Source organism: Anolis sagrei, chromosome 6 (assembly GCF_037176765.1).
Source record: "Anolis sagrei isolate rAnoSag1 chromosome 6, rAnoSag1.mat, whole genome shotgun sequence".
Classification (NCBI taxonomy): Eukaryota; Metazoa; Chordata; class Lepidosauria; order Squamata; family Dactyloidae; genus Anolis; species Anolis sagrei.
In genome coordinates, this window is record NC_090026.1 from 7,884,726 (window position 1) to 7,906,846 (window position 22,121).

A 22,121-nucleotide genomic window follows, 5' to 3' on the forward strand; every position below is an offset into this window, starting at 1 on the left:
TTCCCAGGTAATCCTCAGAGCTCAAGGTGTTTGTCTGTTCTTAAGGTGAAAAAGCACACGTCTACATTTTAGATGGATTAGGAATCAGCTGATGTTGCCTGTAATAGCCATAAGAGTAGCTAAAGCAGTGGTTCTCAACCTGTGGGTCCCCAGATGTTTTGGCCTGCAACTCTCAGAAATCCCAGCCAATTTACCAGCTGTTAGGATTTCTAGGAGTTGAAGGCCAAAACATCTGGGGACCCACAGGTTGAGAACCACTAAAGCTTCAGAGAGCTTTTGTTCAACCATTTTAAAGCTCCTTACTTGGGCGGTGATGGCATGATCGTCAGCATAAATGAAACTTTGTCTCTTCTGGCAGTGGCTGATCATTTGTGTAAATGTTAAACATTGATGGAGCAAGCATGCTCCCCTGAAGTAGGCCGTTCTGTTTTCGCCATCTACTTCTCTGGCCCTGGAACTCAACAAAAAAGCTCCTGTTTTGTAGCAGATTTCCTATAAAGTGGGTGAGGTGGTAGTCCTTTGTGATATTATAATTTTTTTCTCAGAAGGTGATAAATATAATGATAAATGCAGACAATAACAATAAATATAATACGAATATAATAATAACAATAAATATAACAATAATAATTAAATAATAATAAAAAGAAATATTCTACCATGTTGGTATTTGACCATGGCTGTGTCACACTCTCACACCTAGAAGATGGAGTCCAAAACACCAGGAGGGCCAAAGTTTGCCCGTTCCTTCTCTACACTGCAGAATTAATGCAGAATGTAACTGATGTGGCTCAATGCTATGGAATCCTAGGAGTTGTAGTTTGCAAAGTCTTTAGCTTTCTCTGCCAAAGAGGCAGGTGCTCCAGCTCTGTTTTCCATGGCATACAGGCATGGAGGTTAAAGTGCTATCAAACTGCATTTATTCTACAAATTTGATACAGATACAGTCCCAATGAAGAAAAGCTAAAGATCAAAGAAAGTGGCAAGCAAAAAATAACAAAAAGGGCTTTTTTCAGTGCTTTTGAGGCAAGCAAACTGCCAAGGAGCAAATCAGATTGTTGTCCAATAAGGATGTCAAATGCTAAAAGATCATAAGGTGAGCTATTCAACACTTGCTTTGTTTGAGGTTATCCCCCCCCCCCCAAAAAAAAAAAGCTGTGCTATGCAGCAGTAGACAGCAAGGGATATGGATTGCAACTCAAGGTTAATACTTAGGCGATCCCTCAAAGCTCAAAGATAATGGTCCTCCATGTGTAGTGTCTTGGCAGTGGGTCCATAGGTGGCTGTGGATACCTATTTTTGATCTGAGTGTTCTCCGACAGTGAGGACAACAGTTTCCAGGTGGAAGGCAGTCCCGGTCGGCTTGATGCACCACCTTCTTGGCATGTTTCTCCCTTTCATCCTCCATTTTTGCTTCTTCGAATTCCGCAGCACTGCTGGTCACAGCTGACCTGTTAAAGCGCACAAGGGCCAGGGCTTCCCAGTTCTCAGTGTCTAAGCCACAGTTTCTAATGTTGGCTTTAAGCCCATCTTTGAATCTCTTTTCCTGACCTCCAACATTACGTTTCCCTTTCTTGAGTTGGGAATAGACTAACTGCTTTGGGAGATGGTGATCTTTGGGCATTTGGACAATGTGGCCGGTCCAGTGGTGGCTGCCAAGGGAGTGGAAATGGTCAACATTTTCTAATGTTACACCATTAAGCTGTATTTGTAGGTCATCTTCTGAACGTGCACAAACTATGTTGTCATCAGCATATTAGAGTTCTAAACAGCAATGTGAGTAGATAAATAGGAACCGCATTAAAAGCAGGGAGGTATTTTAAGCATAGCTTTTCAATCAGAAAAAGGAAGAAAGCATACAAACAAAGAAAGCTCTTTGGCAAGGAAATGGAGTGACAGCACCCCTCTGGTCGGAACCGAGCACAGCCTCCAAAGATGCCGAAAGATGGGAAAGCCTAAACATATACCTCTGTCTGTTGTCTGTCTGGCCATTATATAATTGGCATTGAATAATTGTTGTACATGTGTTCTATGATCCGCCCTGGGTCCCCTTTGGGGTGAGAATGGCGGAATATAAATACTGTAAACAAATAAATAAACAAATACCTGATGCTTTAGCTGGAGATCCTATATTCAGCAAGGGGTTGGATTAGATGTCCCACGGGGATCCCTTCCAGTACCAGTATTCTATGGCTCTAAGAATCTGACATGATATCAGTGGTTCTCAGCCTTCCTATTGCCACGACCCCTTAATAGAGTTCCTCCTGTTGTGGTGACCCCCCAACCATAAAATCATTTTCATTGCTACTTCATAACTGTCATTTTGCTACTGATATCAATTGTAATGTAAATATCTGATGTATTTTCATTTAGTGGACCAAATTTGGCACAAATACTCAATACGCCCAAGTTTGAATACTGGTGGGGTGGGGGGGGGATTGATTTTGTCATTGGGGAGTTGTAGTTGCTGGGATTTATAGTTCACCTACAATCAAAGAGCCTTCTGAACTCCACCAATGATGGAATTGAACCAAACTCCGCTCAGAACTCTCACAACCAACAGAAAACACTTTGGTGGTACCTTGAGTTTGGGAGTTGTAGTTCACCTACATCCAGGTAGAGCACTGTGGACTTAAACAATGATGGATCTGAACCAAACTTGGCATGGATACTCAATATGCCCAAATGTGAACAATGGTGGAGTTTGGGGAAGATAGACGTTGACACTTGTGAGTTGTAGTTACTGGGATGTATAGTTCACCTACAATCAAAGAGCATTCTGAACCCCACCAGTGACAGAACTGGGCCAAACTTCCCACACAGAAACCTCATAACCAACAGAAAATAATGTGTTTTCTGATGGTCTTTGGCGACCCCTCTGACACCCCCTTGTGACCCCTCCAGGGGTCCCGACCCACAGGTTAAGAAACACTGCCCTACATGAAATTAATGCATCAACAAACTGCATTATATGGGTCTACACCAGGCCTGGGCAAACTTGGGCCCTCCTGGTGTTTTGGACTTCAACTCCCACAATTCCTAACAGCCGGTAGGCTGTTAGGAATTGTGGGAGTTGCAGTCCAAAACACCAGGAGGGCCCAAGTTTGCCCAGGCCTGGTCTACACTCAGCATACAATTCCAATAGTTAGTGATGCAACTGCTTGCATTCTGCTGCTGGGAATATTTCCCCCAGTTTTGCAAACTTGCATTCAAATAGCATGCTCTTTCTCCCCCTGAAACTATATTATTATTATCATTATCATTATTAGATTGCCTTGTTCCAAAGCTGTTGCCCATCCCTGCTTGGCAGGAATATTTCTTTCCGCCTTTGGACTCTGGGACTTCAGGAGTTAACCGGTAAGCCCTGGAACTGTCTGGCAACAATTCTGCTTCTGTAGCTTTGGGACCACGTGCTCCAGGAAGCAGGCAGAGAGCAAGAGGAACTGAACAGAGAGGCTGGAAAAGGACTAGAAGACCCCTCATCCATCCCTGGTGCTGCTGCAGGACCCCGTTGAACAGAACAGCCCCATTTGGGCCAAGGAAGAAGGCAGTGGCTTGACCTCCAGAGGAGCAGAAAAGGTACTTTTGGGCTCAGGATTAAGGGAGGGAGGAGATAGATAGGAGATCTTCCCTTTGCAGAGCAGGTTGCATAAGTTTTCTTGCATCCAAAGACAGCTGTAATGCCCATGTTGCCTGGGTTCCACACTGTAGCATTAATGGATGCAATCAGGCACCACTTTGGAATACTGTCAAAGAGGGCTGGGGCCTCACAAAACTACAACTCCCAGCATTCTGTTGCAATGAGCCAGAGTGGTTCACTTGGGATTTGTAGTTTGATAAGGACCCAGCCTCACCAAACTACAAAACCTACAACAACCCAGTGATTCCGGCCATGAAAGCCTTCAACAATACATTACTATTATTATTATTATTATTATTATTACTACTGTCACCTGGGATTTGTAGTTTGATAAGGACCCAGCCTCACCAAACTACAAAACCTACAACAACCCAGTGATTCCAGCCATGAAAGCCTTCAACAATACATTATTATTACTATTATTATTATTACTACTGTCACCTGGGATTTGTAGTTTGATAAGGACCCAGCCTCACCAAACTACAAAACCTACAACAAATCAGTGATTCCGGCCATGAAAGCCTTCAACAATACATTACTATTATTATTATTATTATTACTACTAGTGTCACCTGGGATTTGTAGTTTGATAAGGACCCAGCCTCACCAAACTACAAAACCTACAACTCAGTGATTCCAGCCATGAAAGCCTTCAACAATACATTACTATTATTATTATTATTACTACTACTGTTACCTGGGATTTGTAGTTTGATAAGGACCCAACCTCACCAAGCTACAAAACCTATAACAACTCAGTGATTCCAGCCATGAAAGCCTTCAACAATACATTACTATTATTATTATTTTTTATTATTACTACTGTCACCTGGGATTTGTAGTTTGATAAGGACCCAGCCTCACCAAACTACAAAACCTACAACAACCCAGTGATTCCGGCCATGAAAGCCTTCAACAATACATTACTATTATTATTATTATTACTACTACTGTTACCTGGGATTTGTAGTTTGATAAGGACCCAACCTCACCAAGCTACAAAACCTATAACAACTCAGTGATTCCAGCCACGAAAGCCTTCAACAATACATTACTATTATTATTATTTTTTTATTATTACTACTGTCACCTGGGATTTGTAGTTTGATAAGGACCCAGCCTCACCAAACTACAAAACCTACAACAACCCAGTGATTCCAGCCATGAAAGCCTTCAACAATACATTATTATTATTATTATTATTATTATTATTATTATTACATGTTGGCTAAAGAGGGTCACTTGGGATTTGTAGTTTGATAAGGACCCAGCCTCACCAAACTACAAAGCCTACAACAACTCAGTGATTCCGGCCATGAAAGCCTTCAACAATACATTACTATTATTACTATTATTATTATTACTACTACATGTTGGCTAAAGAGGGTCACTCGGGATTTGTAGTTTGATAAGGACCCAGCCTCACCAAACTACAAAGCCTACAACAACCCAGTGATTCCGGCCACGAAAGCCTTCAACAATACATTACTATTACTACTACTACTACTATTATTATTATTATTATTACTACATGTTGGCTAAAGAGGGTCACCTAGGATTTGTAGTTTGATAAGGACCCAGCTTCACCAAACTACAAATCCCAGGTGACCCACTTTGGCTGCCATGGCTCAATGCTCATATTATTATTATTATTATTGGGTTGTTGAAGGTTTTTTTGGGCTATATGGCCATGTTCTAGAGGCATTCTCTCCTGATGTTTCGCCTGCATCTATGCCAAGCATCCTCAGAGGTAGTGAGATGACCTCACTCACCTCACTACCTCTGAGGATGCTTGCCATAGATGCAGGCGAAACGTCAGGAGAGAATGCCTCTGGAACAAGGCCATATAGCCCAAAAAAACCTACAACAACGCAGTAATTCCGGCCATGAAAGCCTTCAACAATACATTATTATTATTATTATTATTATTATTATTATTATTACTACTAGCTCGATATCACTACTACATGTTGGCTAAAAAGGGTCACCTGCGATTTGTAGTTTGATAAGGACCCAGCCTCGCCAAACTACAAATCCCAGGTGACCCACTTCAGCTGCCATGGCTCAATGCTCATCTATTTTATTATTATTATTATTATTATTATTATTATTATTACATGTTGGCTAAAGAGGGTCACCTGGGATTTGTAGTTTGGCAAGAACCCAGCCTCAGCAAACTACAAATTCCAGATGACCCACTTCAGCTGCCATGGCTCAATGCATATCTATTTTATTATTATTATTATTATTATTATTATTATTATTATTATTACTACTACTACATGTTGGCTAAAGAGGGTCACCTGGGATTTGTAGTTTGGTAAGAACCCAGCCTCAGCAAACTACAAATCCCAGGTGACCCACTTTAGCTGCCATGGCTCAATGCTCACCTATTATTATTATTATTATTATTATTATTATTAGCCCCCCTGGTGGTGCAGCGGGTTAAACCGCTGAGTTGTTCAACTTGCTGAGGAGCAGGGTGAGCTCCTGCTGTTAGCCCCAGCTTCTGCCAACCTAGCAATTCAAAAACATGCAAATGCGAGTAGATCAATAGGGAGCGCTCCGGTGGGAAGGTAACGGCACTCCATGTAGTAATGCTGGCCACATGATCTTGGAGGTGTCTGAGGCCAAAAGAGTGTGACTCACGGACTCACCCAAGTTTTCCTAGTGGATTTCCATAATTCAGTATGGATTCGATTCCTGGTCTCTCAGAGTCCTAGGGTTGCTTCTGGTATGAGAGAATTGGCCATCAACAGAGCTGTTGATGCCCAGATGTGTTTCCATTCTGCTGTGAGGCTTCTCTCATGTCCCTGCAAGCTAGAGCTGACAGATGGGAGCTCACCCTGTCTTGCAGATTTGAACCAGCAACCTTCAGGTCAGCAGTCCAACAGGCACAAGAACCCATTGCGCCATCAAGGTTCTGTAGAGTCCTAGGGTGCAGCTACACCATCAAATTAATCCAATTTGACAGCCCTTGAACGGCCATGGCTCCATGCTATAGAACCCTGGGAGTTCTAGTTTGGTGAGGCACCAGCACTTTTTGGCGGAGAAGGCTAAAGACCTTGTACAACTACAACTCCAATGACTCCCTGGCATTAAAGTGGTGTCAAGCTGCATCCATTCTACAGTGTAGATTCCCTTATTGACTCCTGGGAGTTGTAGTTTGGGGGTAATGCATGGCAGGCTTGTAATATAGATCTGGTTTCTTCTTAGGAATCGACGTGACCTGCTTCTCTTTAGAAGATGACCAAAAAACCTTCGCTGGTGGTGTTTGACTTGGGTAAGCGTTACTCCTGCAAGAGCAAGAATAGACATGGCTGAGCAAAGATTTGAACCTTAGGCCCCATCTACACTGACATCATATCTATTGATTATCCCATTGATTATTGGCAAAAAAGATGTTGATGCTGTGGAATCTTCCTAGAGCAAAATTCAGCAAGAGGGGGGTTCAAATTCTTATTGGGAAAGGAATTCAAAGTGAATTAATTGATGTATCTCATGCAGATTATACCCTGTGGCCGTTTTGGGTTGACACCCATGTGGATCCTCCATTCAAGAAAGACAGGTAAACATAAGGATAGTTCATAGGCTGTTAGGAATTGTGGGAGTTGGAGTCCAAAAAACCTGGAGGGCTGAAGTTTGCCCATGACTGTTCCATAATATTAATAATAATAACAACTACTACAACAACAAAAACCCTGACACAAGCAAGTAAAGGTGGTCCCAGTGGTGATCAGCACACCAGGTGCAGCACCTAAAGACCTTGGCCTGCACTTAAACACAATCGGTGCTGACAAAATTACCTTCTGCCAGCGGCAAAAGGCCACCTTACTGGGATCTGCACACATTATTTGCCGATACATCACGCAGTCCTAGACACTTGGGAAGTGTCCGACGTGTGATCCAATACAACAGCCAGCAGAGGGATCTTGTCTGCTGTGGACTCATCTTGTTGTGTTTCAAATAATAACAACAACAACTTTGTATCTCGCCACCATCTCCCCAAAGGACTCAGGGTGACTTACATAGGGTCTAAGCCCAATACATGGGTTTCAAACAACAACAACAACAAAATAATAATAATAATAATAATAATAATAATAATAATAATAAACATCACACCGACAACAACAACAACAAAGACTCTGGCACAAGCCAGTAAAGCTGGTCCCAGTGGTGATCAGCACACCAGGTGCAGTACCTAAAGACCTTGGCCTGCACTTAAAAACAATCAGCGCTGACAAAATTACCATCTGCCAGCGGCAAAAGGCTACCTTACTGGGATCTGCACACATTATTTGCCGATATATCACGCAGTCCTAGACACTTGGGAAGTGTCCGACGTGTGATCCAATACAACAGCCAGCAGAGGGATCTTGTCTGCTGTGGACTCATCTTGTTGTGTTTCAAATAACAACAACAACAACTTCATTTTTGTATCTCACCACCATCTCCCCAAAGGGACTCAGGGTGACTTACATAGGGTCTAAGCCCAATACATGGGTTTCAAATAACAACAACAACATAATAATAATAATAACAACAACAACAACAATTCTGGTACAAGCCAGTAAAGGTGGTCCCAGTGGTGATCAGCACACCGGGTGCAGTGCCTAAAGACCTTGGCCTGCACTTAATAATATTATATAATAATATAATAATAATAATAATAATAATAATAATAATAATAATATACATCGCACCATCCTAGATGCTTGGGAAGTGTTCAACTTGTGATTTTGTGATACAAAATCCAGCATATAGATCTCGTTTGCTGTGACATACTGTGCTTTTGTGTCAATAATAATAATAATAATAACTTTATATGGATGCAGAAATATGAACACAGTTTGAGACCACTTTAATTGCTGAATTATTATTATTATTATTATTATTATTATTATTATTAAACTTTATTTGTACCCCGCTAGCATCTCCCGCAGGGCTCGATGCGGCTTACAAAGGCCAAGGCCTCAACACAACAACAACAAAACAATAACAATACAATTTAAAGCAAATTAAAACATAAGCAATTACAAAACATTACATCATTACGCAATAAAAACCAGGGCTGGGCCAGTGATGGGTACAGGTGAAAAGTGCTGGGTGTGGCAGGAGGTATGTTTGATTTCCGGGCAAGTGCAATGTGCAGAGAGTCTTAAACTCTAATAAAGTGCTTTGAATCCTGGGAATGCTATTGAATCCTGGGAGTTGTAGTTTCCCAAGGTCTTCAGCCTTCTCTGCCAAAGGACAACGCCCAGGGTTCCATAGCATTGACCCAGGGCAGTTAATGTGGATCTCCTGGGATATATAGTTTGTGAAGCACCAGCCCTCCTGGGCAGAGAAGGCTGAAGACCTTGGGAAACTACAACTCCCAAGATCCCATAGCATTGAGCCATGGAAGTTCAACCAGAGTATTGATTCTAACAAAACTGGGAAGCAACACACACCTGAATCTTGTCTCTTTTTTTCTCCCAGTGATGGCTCAATACGAGATCGGAACGGACAACTTGTGAATCTCTATCCCGAAGTGCCGGCTGTATTGGAAAGATTGCACAGCGAGGGGATCCCTATGGCTGTTGCTTCACGGTGAGTCAGGATCCAGTTCCATCTCACGTGTGTTTGGACTACAATTCCCAGCATCCCTTACCAGGGCTTATGCTAGCAAGGGCTGCTGGGAATTGAAGTCCTGCAGCATCTCAAAAGGACATGCCATTCTCCTCTGTTGAATTAATGCAGACCCCACTTGAACTGCCAAGGCTCAAACTGTGGGATGTTGGGATTTGTAGTTTGGTGAGATACAACCGAACTCTTTGGCGGAGAAGGTGAAAGACCTTGGAAAACTACAACTCCCAGGACTCCACAGCATTGAGCCATGGCAGTGAAAGTGGTGCCAATACTGCATTACTTCTACAGCGTAGTTGCACCTATAGAGAAAGAATACACTTGGAAGTAGGAAGTAAAAGAGGCCGATGCAAGAGGAAACTTAAGTTATTGATTACACAAGCAAAGTAGATGATTCTGCTAGTGGTTTAAATATATATACTGGGTTTTCAGATGTCACTGGATCTCTTTTTACGTCTTCGGCAACAAACGTGATATAATTACTGCTACTTCACACGCTCGGAAATATAATTGTGGGTTAAAATTCCCAATTGTCATACAAACTGCTAAAGAAAACATGGGAAACGGAAAAACAGTGATATCTAAGCCATAATAATAAATATAAATATTATAATAATAATACAATAATAATAATAATAATATATAATAATAATAATAAATGTAGTGATAAATATAATAACAATAAATATAATGATAAAATAAAATATATATAATAATAACAACAATAAAATAATAAAAATAACAATAAATTTAAAATGTAATAACAATACATATAATGATAAATATAATAACAATAACAACAATAAATATAATGTATTGTCGAAGGCTTTCATGGCCGGAATCACTGGGTTGTTGTAGGTTTTTCCGGGCTATATGGCCATGTTCTAGAGGCATTTTCTCCTGACGTTTCGCCTGCATCTATGGCAAGCATCCTCAGGAGGATGCTTACCATAGATGCAGGCGAAACGTCAGGAGAAAATGCCTCTAGAACATGGTCATATAGCTCGAAAAAACCTACAACAACCCGATAAATATAATGATAAAATAATAAAAATATAATAATAACAACAACAATAAATATAATAAAAAATAACAACAATAATAAATATAATAAAAATAACAACAATAAATATAAAATGTAATAACAATAAATATAATGATAAATATAATAACAGTAAACACAATAAAAATAATGATAAAATAATAAAAATGTAATAATAACAATAAATATAATAAAATAACAATAAATATAAAATGTAATAACAATAAATATAATGATAAATATAATAACAATAACACAATAAATATAATGATAAAATAATAAAAATATAATAACAACAACAATACATATAATAAAAATAACAACAATAAATATAAAATGCAATAACAATAAATATAATGATAAATATAATAATAACAACAACAATAAATATAATGATAAAATAATAAAAATATAATAATAATAACAACAATAAATATAGTAAAAATAACAACAATAAATATAAAATGTAATAACAATAAATATAATGACAAATATAATAACAATAAACACAATAAATATAATGATAAAATAATAAAAATATTATAATAATAACAATAAAAATAATAAAAATAACAACAATAAATATAAAATGTAATAACAATAAATATAATGATAATTATAATAATAATAAACACAATAAATATAATGATAAAATATGTGTATAATAATAACTACATGTGTAGTTATTATTATATGTGTATAATAATAACTACACATAATAAGAATAGCAACAATAAATATAAAATGTAATAACAATAAATATAATGATAAATATAATAACAAAAAATATAATAAATATATAATGAAAATATAATAACAGCAACAACAATAAATATAATAAGAACAACAACAACAACAATAAATATTCTACCATGTTACTGGTGTGCCTGTGTCACACACTCTCACGCCCAGAAAACCCTGTGATAGGGGGTGCATCTACACTGTAGATTGAATGCAGTTTAGCACCACTTTAACTGTTATGCCTCAATGCTTTGGAATCCTGGGAGTTGTAGCTTGCTTGAGGCATGAGGTCACTTGGCAGAGAAGGCCCAAAAACTTGCAAAACTACAACTCCCAAGATCCCATTGTATCAAGCCAGGATAGGTAAAGTTGCGCTAAGCTGTATTCATTCTACAGCGTAGATGCATCCAAAGTCTCCCAAACTCGGAACCGACTTGAAGGCACCCAACAACAACCAAAGTCCATATGATTCCATTCTTTAATATTTAACTGTTCCTTCTTTTCTCTCTTTTCTCCCAGGACAGGTGAGATCCGAGGGGCGACTCAGCTCTTGGATCTTCTGAGCCTCAGTAGCTACTTCCGTTGCACAGAGATCTACCCCGGCAGCAAAGTCACCCATTTCCAAAGGTAAGCCCCTTATCTACTTCCAAAATCCCCTTTTCTTCCATCTCTGGGTTTATCTATATCAAGCATTGGCAAACTTGGGCCGTCCAGGTGTTTTGGACTTCAACTCCCACAACTCCTAACAGCCTACCGGCTGTTAGGAGTTGTGGCAGTTGAAGTCCAAAACACCTGGATGGCCCAAGTTTGCCCATGCCTGATCTATACTGTCAAATTAATGGATAGAGAATCATGAAGATGGGAGAATTTAGAGCTTCAATGTGCGGTATAAATACTCTCATTCCTTTCTCTCCTAATCTTCCACAGGTTATCTCAACAGAGCGGGATCCCCCTCTGTCAGATGCTCTTCTTTGACGACGAAAGCCGTAATATTTATGATGTCAGCAAATTAGGTACCCAGAGACACGTGTGCATATGTCTTTGTTCGTCTCCCATGCGTCCTGTCTCTGTAACACAACAATAGGGCCATCCACACTGTAGAGTTAATGCAGTTTGGTACCACTTCAACTGTCCCATGCGTCCTGTCACTGTATTACAACAATGGGGCCATCCACACTGTAGAGTTAATGCAGTTTGGTACCACTTTAACTCTATGCTATGCAATCATGTGCGTTGCAGTTCTAGCACCCTTCCACACAGCCATATAACCCAGAATATCAAAGCAGAAAATCCCACAATATCTGCTTTGAACTGGGTTATCTGAGTCCACACTGTGATATATTCCAGTTCAAACGTGGGATTTTACTTAGCTGTGTGGAAGGGGCACTTTAGCCTCCTAAGAGACTTTAGCCTCCTTTGCTAGAGAGTGTGGTTCCTCACCAAACTACAAATCTCATTCATTTATTTACCGCATTTGTTTTTTTAATGTATGTATTTTATTGGTTTTCTTAGAATACATCAATACATCAATACTTTCAATATTCTTATATTCCATATTAATTATTATTATTTATTATTAACTTTATTTGTACCCCGCTAGCATCTCCCGAAGGACTCGATGCAGCTTACATAGGCCAAGGCCTCAAAACACAACACAACAATACAACACCTAAGCAAATTAAAAACAGTTAAAGCAATGTTACAATAAACAATACATCAAGACACTATAAAAACTGGGCCGGGCCAGAGTAATGGGTACAAGATTAAAAGTGCTGATGTGACAGGAGGTATGTAGGATTATAAGGAAGTGCAGTGTGCGGTGTGCAGTAACCTTAGTTCTACTAAAGTGCTTCTGGGACTTGGTATTGGAGATTCCTAATCTGGGAAGGCACATCAGAACAGCCAGGTCTTCAAGTTCTTTCTAAAGACTGCCAATGTAGGGGCCTGTCTAAGATCTTTGGGGAGGGTGTTCCAGAGTCGGGGGGCCACCACAGAAAAGGCCTTGTCTCGTGTCCCCACCAAGCGCGCTTGCGACGCAGGCGGGATCACGAGCAGGGCCTCTCCAGATGAGCGAAGTGAACGTGTGGGTTCATACACGGAGATGCAGTCACGCAGGTAGGATGGTCCCAAACCGTTTAGGGCTTTGAAGGTAAGCACCTGCACCTTAAATTGGGCTCGGAAAATAAACGGCAGCCAGTGGAGCTCCTTGAACAGGAGGATTGACCTCTCTCTGTAAGGAGCATCCGTTAACATCCTGGCTGCTGCCCGTTGGACCAATTGGAATTTCCGAGCCGTTTCAAGGGCAGCCCCACGTAGAGCGCATTACAGTAATCCAATCTAGAGGTGACCAAGGCATGGACCACCCCAGCCAGATCAGCCTTTACGAGGTACGGTCGCAGTTGGCGCACGAGTCTCAATTGTGCAAAAGCCCTCCCAGATACCACCGATGCCTGAGCCTCAAACATGAGCGATGCATCCAAGAGGACTTCCAAACTGCGGACCTGTGGCTTCAGGGGGAGTGTAACCCCGTCCAGCACAGGTTGCCACCCTATACCCCGATCTGGTTTGCGATCGACCAGGAGGACCTCTGTCTTGTCGGAATTGATCTTCAGCTTGTTCGTCCTCATCCAGATAGACACAGCGGCCAGGCACTCCATACCCAGTTCATTACATCAACTATAAGTGTATCTACATCTTGTATACTTTTTTTTTGTTTACCTCTGTGCCCCCCCCCCCCCCGCCCCCTTCCGAGCCACTTCAATTTGCATTCTCTTTCCAAAATACCATTTCTTCTTGTGGAAGTAATTTCCCATCTCTTTCTTTTAATCCGTTCTCAATAAATTTCCCCCAAACTTCATCAAAGTCGTTTTCCTTCCATACCCCTTTCCTGATTCTTAACTTACATGTCACTTTATCATTTATTGCTATTTTCCAGAGTTCTTTATACCATTCTTCAATTGGTATATTTTTTTTTTACCTTTCCAGTTCCTTGCTATCAGTAATCCTGCTGCAGTTAACATGTTATCTATTGCATCTTTCTCCGTTTTGTTCTTCAATTTCTTAACGTTATATAGTGACAACAATGCAATGCTTGCACTTTTCCCTATCTTCATATCCATTATAGCTTCTATCTCTCCAAATACCTTCCCCCAAAATTCATTTGCATATTTGCATGTATACATATACCCACCTCCTGGCAACCTCTCCAACAGTTTTTTGGGGGAGCATTTGTATACCACCTTTCTCAGAACGGCTGAGGGGGGAAAGGAAGGGGCCTGAGGCTGTTAGGAATGGTGGGAGTTGGAGTCCAAAACATCTAGAGGGCTGAAGTTTCCCATGCCTGGTATAGATGCTTACTTTACTTACTTACTTAGGCGATCCCTCATTTTCCGAGGATGATTGTCTTCCAATATTCTTGTGGGTCCGTATGTGGCTGTGGAGCCCTATACTTGCTCTGCATCTTCTCCCGCACTGAGGGCATTGGTTTCCAGGTGGAAGGCGGTCTCGGTCGGGGTTGGCTTGATGCGCCTTCCTCTTGGCACTCTTCTCCCTTTCCCTATGTATAGATAGGTAAAGGTAAAGGTAGTCCCCTGACATTAAGTCCAGTCATGTCTGACTCTGGAGTGTGGTGCTCATCTCCATTTCTAAGCCGAAGAGCCAGCATTGTCCGTAGACACCTCCAAGGTCATGTGGCCGGCATGACTGCATGGAGCACCGTTACCTTCCCGCCGGAGTGGTACCTATTGATCTACTCACATTTGCATGTTTTCGAACTGCTAGGTTGGCAGAAGCTATGTATAGATAGATAGATAGATAGATAGATAGATAGATAGATAGATAGAATCACAGAGTTCGGAGAGACCCCCAAAGGCCATGAATGGTCGGGGTTGGCTTGACGCGCCTTCCTCTTGGCATGCTTCTCCCTTTCCCCCTCCTTTCGTGCCTCTTCAAATTCTGCAGCACTGCTGGTCACAGCTGACCTCCAACTGGAGTGGTCAAGGGCCAGGGCTTCCCAGTTCTCAGTGTCTATGCCAGAGTTTTTAAGGTTGGCTTTGAGCCCGTCTTTAAATCTCTTTTCCTGTCCACCAACATTCCCTTTTCCGTTCTTGAGTTCAGAGTAAAGCAACTGCTTTGGGAGACGGTGGTCGGGCATCCGGACAACGTGGCCGGTCCAGCGGAGTTGGTGGCGGAGGACCATTGCTTCAATGCTGGTGGTCTTTGCTTCTTCCAGCACTTTGACATTTGTCCGCCTGTCTTCCCAAGAGATTTGCAGGATTTTCCGGAGGCAGTGCTGATGGAATCGTTCCAGGAGTTGCATGTGACGTCTGTAGACAGTCCACGTCTCACAGGCATATAGCAGGGTTGGGAGGACAATAGCTTTATAGACAAGCACCCATAGTTGGCTAAACCAATGCCCAGTTAGACAATGAAATGGTCCAGGCAGGTGTTATATATTCCTAAAACGGCATGGAGGTAAATACTAAATTAATTTTTGTCCCTTTTTTCCTTCCATACAGGGGTGACATGCATCCTCGTCCCCAACGGCATGAATCTTTCGCTCCTCGGCCGCGGCTTGGAAGCCTTTGCTCATTCCTGAACCTTGATGCCGTTTTGCTAAAACTGGGCTTCTTCGCTTCTTGCGCAGAATGTGCAAAAGTGTTGACATGCTATCAATAAACTATACGTGTGTTTTTCTCCGCAATTCACTCACATACATGCATTTCCTGAGCTGCTCGTGGATAAATTTTTATTGCACGTGCATCTACACTATAGAATTAATGCAGTTTGGAACTTCTTCGACTGCCATGGCTCCAAGTAATGGAATCCTGGGAGTTATAGTTTCCTAAGGTCTTCAGCCTTCTCTGCCCAAGAGGGCTGGTGCCTCACCAAACTACAAATCCCATGATCCTATTGTACGTGCATCTACACTATAGAATTAATACAATCAGAACTACTTTGACTGTTGTGGCTCCAGGTAATGGAATCATGGGAGTTGTAGTTTTCTAAGGTGTTCAACCTTCTCTGCCCAAGAGGGCTGGTGCCTCACCAAACTACAAATCCCATAATCCTATTGTATGTGCATCTACACTAGAGAATTAATTCAGTTTGGAACTACTTTGACTGCCAATACTCCAGGCAATGGAATCCTGAGAGTTGTAGTTTCCTGAGGTGTTCAACCGTCTATGCCCAAGAGGGCTGGTGCCTCACCAAACTACAAATCCCATGATCCTGTTGTACGTGCATCTGCACTATAGAATTAATTCAGTCTGGAACCACCTTGACTGCCAATACTCCAGGCAATGGAATCCTGAGAGTTGTAGTTTCCTAAGGTGTTCAACTTTCTCTGCCCAAGAGGGCTGGTGCCTCACCAAACTACAAATCCCATGATCCAAATCACCAAACTACAAATCCCTATTGTATGTGCATCTACACTAGAGAATTAATTCAGTTTGGAACCACTTTGACTGCCAATACTCCAGGCAATGGAATCCTGAGAGTTGTAGTTTCCTAAGGTGTTCAACCTTCTCTGTCCAAGAGGGCTGGTGCCTCACCAAACTACAAACCCCATGATCCTATTGTATGTGCATCTACACTATAGAATTAATTCAGTTTGGAACTACTTTGAGTGTCGTGGCTCAAGCCAATGGAATCATGGAAGTTGTAATTTCCTATGGTGTTCAGCCTTCCCTGCCCAAGAGGGTTGGTGCCTCACCAAAATACAAATCCCATGATCCTATTGTAGGTGCATCTGCACTATAGAATTAATTAAGTTTGGAACCACCTTGACTGCCAATACTCCAGGCCTTGGTATCCTGAGAGTTGTAGTTTCCTAAGGTGTTCAACTTTCTCTGCCCAAGAGGGCTGGTGCCTCACCAAACTACAAACCCCATGATCCTATTGTATGTGCATCTACACTATAGAATTAATTTAGTTTGGAACTACTTTGACTGTCGTGGCTCCAGGCAATGGAATCCTGGGAGTTGTAGTTTCCTAGGGTCTTCAGCCTTCTCTTCCCAAGAGGGCTGGTGCTTCACCAAACTACAAATCCCATGATGCCATAACAGTGAGCAATAAGAGGTAAAGTGTTGTCAAACTGGTTTAATTCTGCAATGTAGATGCGCCTGAAAACTCTAGGGCAGAATGTCCTAATTTGGGAGGGGCACTTCCATTGAATCCCATTGAAAAACATAACAGACATGCACACAATTCCCTTTTCCTCTTGACTACAGATCCCATCATCCGGATCTATGTGTAAGATGAAAAGCAAAATTTAAAATTTATTAATTGGAATATAAAAATGCCGTACAACTGGTAAACATAGCTGGCAAGAGCACTTTATTAGGAAATGTAATACAAAAATTAGAAATTAATGGAACATCTCCAGTCCATAAATTAAATTCTGAATTTATTTTTTATTGATTTTTTAAACATTCAACACCTGGCATCTAATTGACATATAATAAACAAAGGTTTGTGTGTTGTGTGTATATATATATATATATATGCACACACACACACAACAGTATAAACTAACTTAACTCAACATTTGCTTTTCTTTCCCTTGGCTTATTAGGAATTTTGTAATTCTAAACCACTAAACCATTACCAAAAAAATATCCAGCCCAAAACCTATTTTTGTTATTTAGGGACAGTGTCCCTTTAAGAGAAGGAGGGGGTGAGAAAAGAGTGACGTTACGTCATATGATTTATTTTTCTCCCTGCTTGCTAAGGCCCCTCCCTGCCCACGCTATAGTCACGTGGCCACGCCTGGGCCAAAGAGGTAAACGGCACAAAAGATCTGTGCTGTATACACTTCCGGTTTTAAGTGACACAAGTGGTGGAACAGTTGGAACAGCGCATTCAGAAGAAGACCTACAAGCCACTCTAAACACCTTCGCAGAAGCATACGAGAAGCTTGGCCTGTCATTGAACATCGAGAAAACCAAAGTGCTCTTCCAGCAGTCACCAGCCATCCCCTCCCCAATGCCAGAGATACAACTTAATGGTGTCACATTAGAAAATGTTGACCATTTCCGCTACCTTGGCAGCCACCTCTCCACCAAAGTCAACATCGACACCGAAATACAACACCGCCTGAGCTCTGCGAGTGCAGCATTTTCCCGAATGAAGCAGAGAGTGTTTGAGGACCGAGACATCCGTAGGGATACCAAGGTGCTTGTTTATAAAGCTATTGTCCTCCCAACCCTGCTCTATGCCTGTGAGACGTGGACTATCTACAGACGTCACATGCAGCCCCTGGAACGATTCCATCAGCGATGCCTCTGGAAAATCCTGCAAATATCTTGGGAAGACAAGTGGACAAACGTTAGTGTGCTGGAAGAAGCAAAGACCACCAGCATTGAAGCGATGGTCCTCTGCCATCAGATGGTCCTCTGCCATCCGGATGCCTGACCACCGTCTCCCAAAGCAGTTGCTCTACTCTGAACTTAAGAACGGAAAACAGAATGTTGGTGGACAGGAAAAGAGATTGAAAGATGGGCTCAAAGCCAACCTTAAAAACTCTGGCATAGACACTGAGAACTGGGAAGCCCTGGCCCTTGACCGCTCCAGCTGGAGGTCAGCTGTGACCAGCAGTGCTGCAGAATTCAAGGAGGCACGACTGGAGGGTGAAAGAGAGAAACGTGCCAGGAGGAAGGCACGTCAAGCCAACCCCGACCGGGACCGCCTTCCACCTGGAAACCAATGCCTTCACTGCGGAAGAAGATGCAGAGCAAGAATAGGGCTCCACAGCCACATACGGACCCACAAGGAAATCCATAATGGAAGACCATCTTACTCGTCCAATGAGGGATCGCCTAAGTAAGTAAGTAAGTAAGGAACAGTTGGTACTCAATTTTTTTTAAGAAACACAAAAGGAGCAAGTCTCGTCGCATTAAGTGGAAATTACTTTCAGTAGATAAATATATGAATGGAGTACTTTACTTACTTATTTTACTTAAGCGATCCCTTGTAGACCAAAGATGATGGTCCTCCCAGTGCAGTGTCTTGGCAGTGGGTCCACACGTGGCTGTGGAACCCTATTCTTGACCTGCATGTTCTCCCGCAATGAGGACATCAGTTTCCAGGTAGAAGGCAGTCCCAGTCAGTTGGCTTGATGCGCCTTCCTCTTGGCACATTTCTCCCTTTCACCCTCCGTTCGTGCCACTTCGAATTCTGCAGCACTGCTGGTCACAGCTGACCTCCAGTTAGAGCGCTAAAGATCCCAGGCTTCCCAATTCTCGGTGTCTATGCCACAGTTTTTAACGTTATCTTTAAGCACATCTTTAAATATCTTTTGCTGACCACCAACATTACGTTTCCCATTCTTGAGTTGGGAGTAGAGTAACTGTTTTGAGAAGCGGTGATCGGGCATTCGGACAACGTGGCCAGTCCAGCAGAGTTGATGGTGGAGGAGCATTGCTTCAATGCTGGTGGTCTTTGCTTCTTCCAGAACGTTGACATTTATCCACCTGTCTTCCCAAGAGATTTGCAGGATTTTTCGGAGGCAGCGTTGATGGACTCGTTCCAGGAGTTGAGTGTGACGTCTGTAGACGGGTTCACGTTTTGCAGGCATATAGCAGGGTTGGGAGGACAATAGATTTGTAAACAAGCACCTTGGTCTCTCAACAGATGTCCTGATCCTCACTCTGTGCTTCATTCAGAAAAATACTGCACTTGCAGAGGTCAGGCGGTGTTGTATTTCAATGTCAATTGTGACTTTTGTGGAGAGGTGACTGCCAAGGAAGCAGAAATTGTTCACATTTTCTAATTTATGTCATCAATTGGGGACCCCTCCCCCTAGCACCAACTGCTGCTCTGGGCCAGAGTGAAGAGAGAGGGGGCCAGGGGACAGTTCCGCCTTGTCTCCTGTGCGATGCTTTGTTGTTGTTGTTGTTCATTCATTCAGTCGTTTCCGACTCTTCATGACTTCATGGACCAGTCCACGCCAGCGCTCCCTGTCGGTTGTCACCACCCCCAGCTCCTTCAAGGTCAATCCAGTCACTTCAAGGATCCCATCCATCCATCTTGCCCTTGGTCAGTCCCTCTTCCTTTTTCCTTCCATTTTCCCCAGCATCATGGCCTTCTCTAAGTTTTCCTTTCTTCTCATGATGTGGCCAAAGTACTTCAACTTTGCCTCTAATATCCTTCCCTCCAATGGACAGTTGGGCTTTATTTCTTGAAGTATGGACTGCTTGGATCTTCTCGCAGTCCAAGGCACTCTCAGAACTTTCCTCCAGCACCACAGTTCAAAAGCATCTCTCTTCCTTCGCTCAGCCTTCCTTTTGGTCCAGCTCTCACATCCGTAGGTTACTACGGGGAAGACCATTGCTTTGACTATGCGGATCTTCGATGCCAGTGTGATGCCTCTACTCTTCACTATATTGATCTCCTCCCAAGAAGTAAGCGTCTCCTGATTTCCTGGCTGCAGTCTGCATCTGCAGTCATCTTTGCACCTAGAAATACAAAGTCTGTCACTGCCTCCACGTATTCTCCCTCTATTTCCCAGTTAACAATTTATTTATTTATTTATTTATTTATTACTGCGCTTGTATACCGCCGTTTCTCAGCCAAAATTGGCGACTCAACGCAGTTTACAGCTCTACAAACAATCAACAATATTCAGTATAAAAAGCATAAAACAACATACAATACATAATATTGGGCCACCAATACAATCCAATGCATCTCTTAACTAGAATCGTAGTCCAATTTCATCGTCCATGATTACCAGTCCTTAATCATCAATTTCTTTGCACCGGATTAACCGAATGCTTGTTTGAACATCCATGTCTTCAATCTTTTCCGAAACACCATCAGCGAGGGGGCTGATCTTACCTCTATGGGGAGGGCGTTCCAAAGCCGAGGGGCCATCACAGAAAAGGCCCTGTCTCTCGTTCCCGCAAGCCGCACCTGTGAAGCAGGCGGGATGGAGAGCAGAGCCTCCCCAGAAGATCTTAGGGTCCTGGTGGGCTGATAGGCCGAGATACGTTCGGATAGGTAAGTTGGGCCAGAACCGTTTAGGGCTTTAAAGGCCAACGCCAGCACCTTGAATTGGGCCCGGTAGCAGATCGGCAGCCAGTGGAGCTGGTGCAGCAGAGGAATTGTATGCTCCTCAATCATTTTTGTTGCCATAATCTTGGTTTTTTTAATGTTTAACTGCAACCCAGCTTTTGCGCTTTCTTCTTTCACCTTGGTTAGAAGGCTCCTCAGCTCCTCCTCTCTATGCTAATAATATAATATATTGTATATACATATAATATTTATATTACAATGTAATACAATACTAAGAAAAATAATATGATATTATTATTATAATATTTTATATTACATGTAATATTACTAATATTATTACAATATGATGGCATAGTACAATATAGTAATATATAATACTGATATTGTACTATGCTAATAATATAATATATTGTATGTATATATATCCTGTAAGCCACTCTGAGACCCCTTCAGGGTGAGAAGGGCAGCATATAAATGTCGTAAATAAATAAATGATGTTACACCATTAATCTGTATTTCTGGCATTGCAGACGGATTGGCTGGTCACTGCTGGAAGAGCACTTTGATTTTCTCAAGGTTGAGTGAGTGGCCAAGCTTCTCACATGCTTCTGTAAAGGTATTTAGAGTGGTTTGTAGGTCTTTTTCTGAATGCGCACAGACTACGTTATCATCAGCATATTGGAGTTCTGTAACCTTGGTTTTAAGGCTTTCAGTCTGCTGAGGTTCAATAGCTTGCCTTCTGTCCAATAGATGATTTCCACTCCAGTGGAAAGCTTCCCATCAACAAGATGAAGTATCATAGCGATGAAGATGGAAAATAAGGTTGGGGCAATAACACATCCCTGTTGGACATCTGATCCCACCTTAAATGGGTCCCTTTGGGAGCCATTGCTGTCCAAAACTGTCCAATAGTCTTGGATGAATTGAGTACATGTTTTCTGATGCAGGCTTCCCCATTGAATGAAAACTTTCCCTATGGCTGCAAATGGATACCGGAAATCACTCAAGGGAGACAATCAGACTGTGACTCTTTATCCTGGCCCTTCCCAATCATCA

At 42.0% G+C, this 22,121-nt stretch overlaps 1 protein-coding gene across 1 annotated transcript; it reads left to right on the plus strand.

The window, feature by feature from the left end:
* The first annotated feature begins 3,391 nt into the window (after nucleotides 1-3,391).
* Nucleotides 3,392-15,753, plus strand: MDP1 (magnesium dependent phosphatase 1). Its single transcript, XM_067469736.1, has 7 exons — nucleotides 3,392-3,579; nucleotides 6,857-6,923; nucleotides 7,148-7,208; nucleotides 9,122-9,232; nucleotides 11,571-11,678; nucleotides 11,979-12,064; nucleotides 15,569-15,753. Exons 2-7 carry the CDS (start codon nucleotides 6,887-6,889, stop codon nucleotides 15,646-15,648), a joined length of 483 nt encoding a protein of 160 aa, XP_067325837.1. The 5' UTR covers nucleotides 3,392-3,579; nucleotides 6,857-6,886; the 3' UTR covers nucleotides 15,649-15,753.
* Nucleotides 15,754-22,121: the final 6,368 nt, after the last annotated feature.